General features: G+C 41.3%; 1 protein-coding gene across 1 annotated transcript; it reads right to left on the bottom strand.

The window, feature by feature from the left end:
* Window positions 1–4,242: 4,242 nt before the first annotated feature.
* LOC143589652 (L-ascorbate oxidase homolog) lies at window positions 4,243–7,359 on the bottom strand. The gene is made up of 7 exons (XM_077070352.1): window positions 7,196–7,359; window positions 7,006–7,115; window positions 5,882–6,152; window positions 5,349–5,797; window positions 4,901–5,263; window positions 4,727–4,805; window positions 4,243–4,597 (listed from the first exon to the last, which is right to left on the bottom strand). The coding sequence occupies exons 1-7, from the start codon at window positions 7,346–7,348 to the stop codon at window positions 4,394–4,396; spliced, it is 1,629 nt and encodes a 542-aa protein (XP_076926467.1). The 5' UTR covers window positions 7,349–7,359; the 3' UTR covers window positions 4,243–4,393.
* Between the last annotated feature and the right edge of the window lie 932 nt (window positions 7,360–8,291).

Genomic DNA, 8,291 nt, shown 5'->3' with positions numbered 1-8,291 from the left:
AAAAGGAAAGTTTTATAACTTAATTGGTAAAATGTCAAACTTATAAGGTTAAATTTTGTAAATATATAGGCGATGTTGTTGAACAGGCGAAGTTGTGGATAACTTCGCCTAGGCGAAGTTATCCGTAACTTCGCCTGTATAACAGATCCCCTATATAAAGAATACTTAGAGTCAATTTGTTCACTATTCAGCGAACTTATATCCACCGTTTTTCACAGCGAACTTGTTATTACAAATCCATTCTTGTTAACTTGTTCTTCGATTTCAAACCAATCTAAAGGTTGTTTGGGTTCTTTTATCTGATGTTATATGTTCTTTGATTAATCTAAGGTTGTTTCGACAACCGGGTAATAACCTCGGACGACCGACCATTAAACCCGATTTCAAAAATCGTTTTCACGTGGTCATGTACAAACTGATCGTCAACCTATTGTTAAAAGCTTGAGTTTAAAAGTCCTAAATCGTCAAAATACCCATAAAACCTCAGATCTTCAAGCTTGAATCATTCGAACTGTCGCCGTTTCAGATTCAGGCGAAGTTATGGTTTAGGCGAAGTTATCCGTAACTTCGCCTGAAGCTTAAGTTCGCCTGAGGCGAAGTTATCCGTAACTTCGTCTGAAACTTAAATTCGCCTGAGTCGATGTTGTGATGAGGCGAAGTTAACATTAACTTCGCCTAGATCAATTTTACTGAATGTTAAATAGACGAACTTAAGGCTGAAGCGAAGTTGTTCCCAACTTCGCCCCATCTTTAACTTCGCCTATACAGAGTTTATCACAACTTCGCTCATGGTAACTAGCGAACTTGTGTTATTCATTAACGTTTATCTAACTTGGTTCGTTTGTTGCAGAGATGGCTGCTGTTGCCGGTGCTGGAGGTGCTGGAGGAGATGACGGTGATAACCAGAGGCAATTCTTTCCGGGTCACAACATGTTCATCACCTTAGACCCGGAAATGAGCGGTGTTGAAGACTACCGTGAGATCATTTCTTTCCTCATACGCTCGAGGATATTTCACGCAATCACGACGACTCTGCCGATATCCTTACCCAATATCGAGGATTTCTGGCAGACGGTGGAGTATGATTGTCGTGTTGAGCCCCCGGTTATGAGAGCAACAGTCAATAATCAAGAAGTTCAGTTCTCGTCTGAACAAATACGGGTGGCGTTACGTTTCGGTGAAGAGACTAGGGATGACCCTACGGAGTTTGTGGCTCCGTTTCGTGATGGAGCATTTCTAAGAATGGGCTATTCTGGTCCATTGGGCGATACCCAGAGACGGAAGGGGTTCCTACTTGATCAGTGGCGCTTCCTCATGCACGTTATGATAGTATGCATGTCTGGGAGGAAGGCGGGCACTGACGGTATGGGTGCGACCATGCAGTCCGCAATGACTGCACTGACTTACAATAAACGCTATAGTTTTAGTCAGATGGTCTTTTACGAGATTGATAGACAGAGAAGAGCGATGGCTCGGGAGCGGTTCATTATGTATCCACGTTTCATCCAGATGATATTGAACCATGTGGCTCCGAATCTACCTCAGAGACGACCGATCAGATACATGGAATCAGTGAGCAAAATTGCTCAATGCCGCACTTCGAGTGCGAGGAGCAACCCTGAACGTCGTCCAAGGCATACTCCACTGTTTGGGTTTTTAATCAACCCAGAGTATGTTCCTGCTGGTGGGGACGAGTTCAGAGATCCTCAACCGCGACAGGCAAGAGCAACTCAAGCTGCATCTGCTGTGCCTGTTGTGTCGGCTGCAGAGGATATAGATCTTGATGCTGTCTTTGGAGGTCAAGGTTATTTCGATATGGATCAAGTTGATACACAAGAAGAGGTGCAGGTCTCTGCTGCACAGGGTTCGGGTGTGAGTGTTACTAGAGCAGCTACGTCGATGGCTGACTCAGATTTGGATGAGATCATGAATGAGGGGAGACGGTTGATGGTGTCTCGAGAGAGAACGGTTGGGAAGAGAAAAAGAACGGAGGATGATGATGAGTCAGAAGAGGAAGAAGATATACATAAGCTGATAAGACGTTCAAGACGGGAAAGGACAGGTGCAGGTATGGGAGCTGGAGAGACTTCAAGGATGGTACGTTTTGCTCCGGCCTCACTGTCTGGTATGTCTATCGTTCCTACTTCTGTACAGGTTACAAGTACAAGCGCTGCGGATGTTCCCGTGGTGGCTACATCATCTGCTGGCATTCCATCTACCACTACTATCCAGATGTTGACTCCGGAGATCGTGTCTCTACCACCTCCAACGCTTACTCAGTCGGTGGTTGCTGCACGATTTGTAGAGTCAACGGTCGTCACTACTGCAGGGTTATCAGGTATGGTACCACCTGCGGTTACGCCTGCTTCTGATGTCTCGCCTACGCCTATGTCAGACTCAGAGAGAATAGCTTCACTAGAGCGGATCGTGGCAGAGCAATCGAAGACTATTCAACGCCTAGTAGAAGCAAATCAACTACAGTCATCCCTCCTGGTTGAGCATGGGAAAATTATAGATGCCTTGAAGGAGTTCTTGGCATCTCAGGGGGAGATGAGCTGTAAAGGCGACGAGCTAAGGACGAAAAGAAGAAATGACCGAGACGATGATCCCAATGCATCGAAAGATGCAGGTGGTGAGCTGCCAAGAACTTCTCAAGCTCTTGGTACTTCCACAGCTCAGGGGGAGTCTGCCGACGCGGCTGGTGGTTCTGGTGGTGATGATGTGTTGTTGGTTGATGATGACGTGATTGATGCGTTGAGGGAACTTGACGATGATATGTTTAGTGACGATGTGTTATTTGATGAGGATGTGCTGCCGAGTGATGTGATTGAGAAGATCGGTGAGCAGATTGAGATTGAGAATGAGATTGAGGAAGGAGAGATAGTAGAGGAAAATGTCGAACATGACATTCCAAAGGTTGAGAAGGCCGATATGGGTGATCAGACGGCAGTTGAAGATACTGAATGGGAAGAGCAGCCGAGGTGGAAGGAAGGATACGCTCAATGGTTCGTCAAAACGAAGAAACCGGCAGTCCCTACCATGTTCAAAAAGAGTTACAATATTAAGGGCTATGCTGAAGCAAAGAAAGGGATTATATGCTGGATTTATGATGAGCAGTTGCGGCTCTTCGTGATTAAACGATATGATGGAGTTCAGTACCTAAGAAGAATGTTGAGATCGTTAAACACACTGCCTGAGTGTGAGGTTAAAGACTTAGCCAGATTGGGGTTGATCAATCGAAGTGACGATAATATGGCTAGAGTCATAGGGAAAATCGTATGGAAAGAGAGCATAAAGGAAAAGAAGTTTGAGCTGTTGAAACCACAGAAAGGGAAACTTGTTGAAGACAAGGATAGAGGGTTGAGAGCTGATGGAAAGCCTTGGATGGTTATGAAGTATAAACCAATCCGGTGCCTTAAAGAAGTACCGATGAAGCTTATGCCCAAGGATGTGCTCAAAGACCTAAAGTGGTGGTTCGTTGATTGTGAGACAGCGGAGGCAGTGATGGAAGATGAGGATGAACAAGAGATCCTTAGAGTTTACGATCCAATGCATCTTGTTAACTTATCGCAAGCTGATCTGAAGATGCTTAACGAGAAAAAGATCTTTTATATTCCTGCTTGGAAGGATGAAGCAAGGAAATATCAAAGGGTTGTGTCGGTGTGCGTTAGAGAAGGAGTGCACGCTTGAAGTTACAGGATTACGAGACAAGAGCTGAAAGATCAAGATATGAAGCTACTGCCAAGGGGGAGTCTGTTGGTGCATAAATGTCAGTAGTTCATATGTCTAGTGTCTGTAATCGAGTCTGTAATATTGTTTATGTATTTGTTTGTTTAAAGCGAAGTTGTTGACAAGTTCGCTTAGGCGAACTTGTTAACTAAGCGAAGTTGTTGACAAGTTCGCTTAGGCGAACTTGTTAACCAAGCGAAGTTATGGACAACTTCGCCTGAGGCGAAGTTGTCGTGTATTTATATAGGTTACGGTTTATTGTTTAGATGTTGTTCGAGTTCGTATAAATCAGTGAGTCAAGTGACGTGAGGTCGAGAGTCTGTAACTGTGATTATATCACGTGTTGAGTTATTAATATAACGTGTGTTTGTTCGTATCGTATTCGTGTGTTCGTGTGTTTGTGTTCTACGTCCGTAACGATCTACACAGGGATTCCGCACCTGTGTATATCGGGATATCTCGTGTGATCCGCCCGGGGAACCTACAAAATATATAATGAATGTTAAAAGAAAACCATAGCTGCTAAACCAATAAGTATGGAGTATCATTACATTTTACCATATTACTATGATTCCAAACCAAAACTCGAACCAACAACTGAATCACATCGATTATCATAACCTTAATCCTAACAAATGCTTATATTGTAACTCGTAAATGAATTTTAAGGCTGACGCCCTACTGCTTGTCCACAAAGAATAACGTTGTTTGGGATAGGAGCCTCGTCTCGCCATGAATTAGCAGGCGAATAAACACGAAGATAGAACTGTTGACCTAAATATTGTCGAACCCAGTTCTCCGACCGCACATTCCACATTCCCACATTGTCTAATGGCATGTAGACCGCGGTCCATGAATTTGGGTACACCTAAACCAAAGTGAAAAACAAATGTTACAATACATGGTCACAACCGCAAAATCAAATATCGTACCTATATGTATATAGATATAGTATCTCATGTTCTTGCAATGTATTGTCATCTTCTAAACGACGTACCTGTACAGTGACGCGCGAAATTGTGTCCTGTAAGTTGTAGCTTGTTCGGCTAGCCTCTGACCACTGCCCTCCGTCCATCCTGTTAAATGTTACAATAGCGTACAAGTTATTAGGAAACAAAAGTTACATGTAGTCAACGCTCGAATATGAAAAAACAAGAAATAATAATATTACCCGACAACAAAGAAGTGGTGACCATCGACGTGCCAAGACTGAACTGTGTCTTCAGGGTTCTCAAACACAACCTCCACAAAGCCTCTAAAGTCCGCCGGCATAACAGCGGTTTTAAGGTTCGCACCGCCATTCGGGCTGTCCTGAATGCCACCAAGGTCAAAGACACCAGAGATTTTGAAGTAATCAGCAAGTTTAAGTGGGGTGTCGGGTGTAACAAACGAGACACTATTGACAGCATATTTCTGTTTGCCATCAATGACGGGTGCAGAGTTCACGAGCCGAATTGTCCGAGTCGTGTTGATCATTCCATAGTGGTAAGATCCCTGAGGATTTGGTCTTGGCCCGCTAGCAGTTAAATTTCGTCTGCATTGTCAAATTACACCAGTTAGACTCGTGTGACTTTTGCATCCAATTAAGCATTTTATCAAACATTTGGCATGCGGTTTACCTGAGTGACCGGGCTTGGTTAATTGACCAGTCAATTTCAATGGTGGGTCCGCCGGGAGGCGCACCATCTAGACCACCGGCTGAGTTACCGTAGCGCAGAGCCGAGGTAGTGGTGAGCACCGTTGAGGTGAACCGGGTCGAGACCACAATGTAGTAATCTTTAGGAGGTTGGTCAGCAGTGACCAAAACCGAATAAGATTGGCCCAAATGGATGTCAAGTGAATCATATGTGTTTTGTAGTGAATGAGTTCCTTCAACCTCAACCAAAACCAACTTATGCCCTTGGATTCTGAAGTTGATTGAAGTTTTCAAACCAACGTTCGATATCCGAAACCGATAAGTGTTACCTTGTTCGACATTAAACGTATATCCATTTGATCCTCGCCCGTTGATCAAAATGCCATCTGGGAAAGGAAGATCATGCCCACCGTCCAAAACCGCTTTTAAATCCTGTCAAATTCAAACACAACCCGACCCGATTTCAGTTAGGCAATTCATCAAACAGTTGGACTGAACTTAACTTAATACACTTACAGTGTGGTTTTGTTTGAACCAGTCTCCAGCAAGTATAGTGTAATCTCCTGCTGGTAGCGAGAAGGGGACCGGGATAACGTACCGACTGGCGATTTTGATGCCTCCGTAACCTCCAGCAGCCTTGTGGAATGCAAGAGATGGGAAGTAAAAGAAGCTACCAATCTGATCTTTGACTTGAAGTACATAAGTGAAGTTTCGGCCCGGTGGGATCGGACAGTTTGTGCCGAAAACACCATCTTGCCATGAGTTTCTCCTTTGCATAATCCCATTCCTACCAGTTAACAAGATGCAGGGTGAGCAAATAACCGAATTAACTTAACCATAGTCAAATTATTGGTCATAATCGAACCGAACATAACCAAGACAGTTCAGTTAAGCAGTAACCGGTAAACCGAAACAGAATGGTTTTCAAAAACTTTTAACTGAACATTTCATTATTGGTTTGGTTTGTGCTCCAAACCGTACAGAATTAATAGAACTGAAAATCAACAAACCGTTTGGTTAAGCAATGATCAATTAACCGAAAACCAAACCGATCCACAAGACATACCTAACTAACCGAAACCGACCATTTTCAAAAAAAAATCTTAACTCTCGCTTTAGGTACGATTTGGGCACTAAACCGAACCGAAATAACAGAACTAAACAATTTACCTATGGTTCGATTCAACAGTAAAAAAATTAACCAAATATCAAACCGATCCAAAAGACATATCCAATTAATCGAAACCAGTTGATTTTTTAAAAAATCTTAGCCATTGTTGTTAAAATTAGTCTAGGTGGTCGAGTACTTGACAAGTAATACCCGAGTACCCCCCCCCCCACCCCCAACCAAGGCCAAATACTCAACGAGTAACTCCCGAGGACTCGCAACTCTCCGGTCGAACACATTTGTAGCGTGTAGCGACTCATGAAAAGTTTGGTTTGGGTCCGGTTGGGACTCTAAACCGGACCCGCCCACAAGAAATAAATCAGTTAACATAAACCGATCCATTTTGAGAACTAATTAACCCAAAAAAAATTCGGTTTTAGTTCGGTTGGTGCTTCAAAAGCTAACCGAACCGAATCGAAGCAAAGCATACACACCTAAAAAACTCACAGATAATGTGAGTGTTAAAACTAACCAAGAAAGAAGAAACGGTTCATCCAAGCTATTAAAAACATTAATAATCAAATTATCATTTGTCACACTATCAATCTGGGGTCCTGGAAACTGTCCATTTATCAAAATCCCCTGCAGTGCACCCACAAAAACACAATATTCATAAAATCATCAACAAAAAACAAACAAGATTTAATAAGCAAATAAATAACCTGTTGTTTAACTCCAAGAGGGTAAATATCACCGTAAGTCACATTCAACGTAAAAAACTTATACGGGTCTTCACCATTAACGGATTGTGAGAGTAAACAAAGAAGAAGCACATATACCAAAAACGACGACGCTTTGATCCTCTGTTGTTCCATTTTTATAAAAATAAACAAGAGAATGAGAGATAGAGATCTGTGTGAATGTATATGTAGGGAACAGAATGCTTAATAGGATCAACAAACTTCTTTGAATTATTTAATCTGCTTTATGGTCTTTTTTGAATATATTATTTATAGTAAGTAGTACTGTCTGTAAATATAAGGTTTTGACTGTTGTCTGGAAACAGTTGGTTGTGTTGTGTTGTGTTGTGTCGCCGAGGATGAGCTAACTGTGAAGTTTGTATCGTCGGTGGTGGTGTTGTTTCCTAAACTATGTTTATTTTGGGATAACAACCGCGTTACTATTTTGGTCACTTATTTTAATTTTTTATACGCGTTTTGGTGGGTTTTAAGAATTGGATTGTTTATACAAGGGATGAAATTGTTTTAATGGAACTGAATTTAAATTTATTCCTTTTCCAAAATATTGCGGTTTAATTACTAGCATAATTTAGATTTAGCTTTGGTAATTGGTCAAACTAAATAAATTGTAATTTATATAAAGTTATTTTATAAAAGAAAACAAAAATAAGAAGAATTTGTAACCACACAAAAAAAATCCCTCATAAAAAATTTAAAAAAAAAATAAATAAATCATAACTCAAAATTTAATAAAAAAACAAAAAATGTTGCCACCGTCTTTCTCGTTCTCATAAAAAACACAATGGTAAGTGAAAAAGTCGTGACATTTTGTTTATCATTGTGTTTATTTCGTCATTAATTGCGCATTTTTTCTTTGACATTATGTCTTTTTTCCTTTATATTATGTTATATTACTTAATATTGTGCTATATTTTGTTCGACATTGTGTTATGTTTTGCGATTTATTGTGTCTTTTTTTAGTTATAATTGTATCTTTTGTACATTTTCGTCATTGTGTCTTCGATCTTGTGATCAGTGTTACAAAAATCCCTACTAGTCACCGATTAATCCCCGATTA

The sequence above is a fragment of the Bidens hawaiensis genome, unplaced genomic scaffold (genome assembly GCF_021521415.1).
Source record: "Bidens hawaiensis isolate Kalapana, Puna unplaced genomic scaffold, B.hawaiensis_p1.1 tig00037688_1, whole genome shotgun sequence".
Lineage (NCBI taxonomy): Eukaryota > Viridiplantae > Streptophyta > Magnoliopsida > Asterales > Asteraceae > Bidens > Bidens hawaiensis.
The sequence above is the reverse complement of the archived record's forward strand: the minus strand, read 5'-3'. Positions and strand labels throughout refer to the sequence as shown.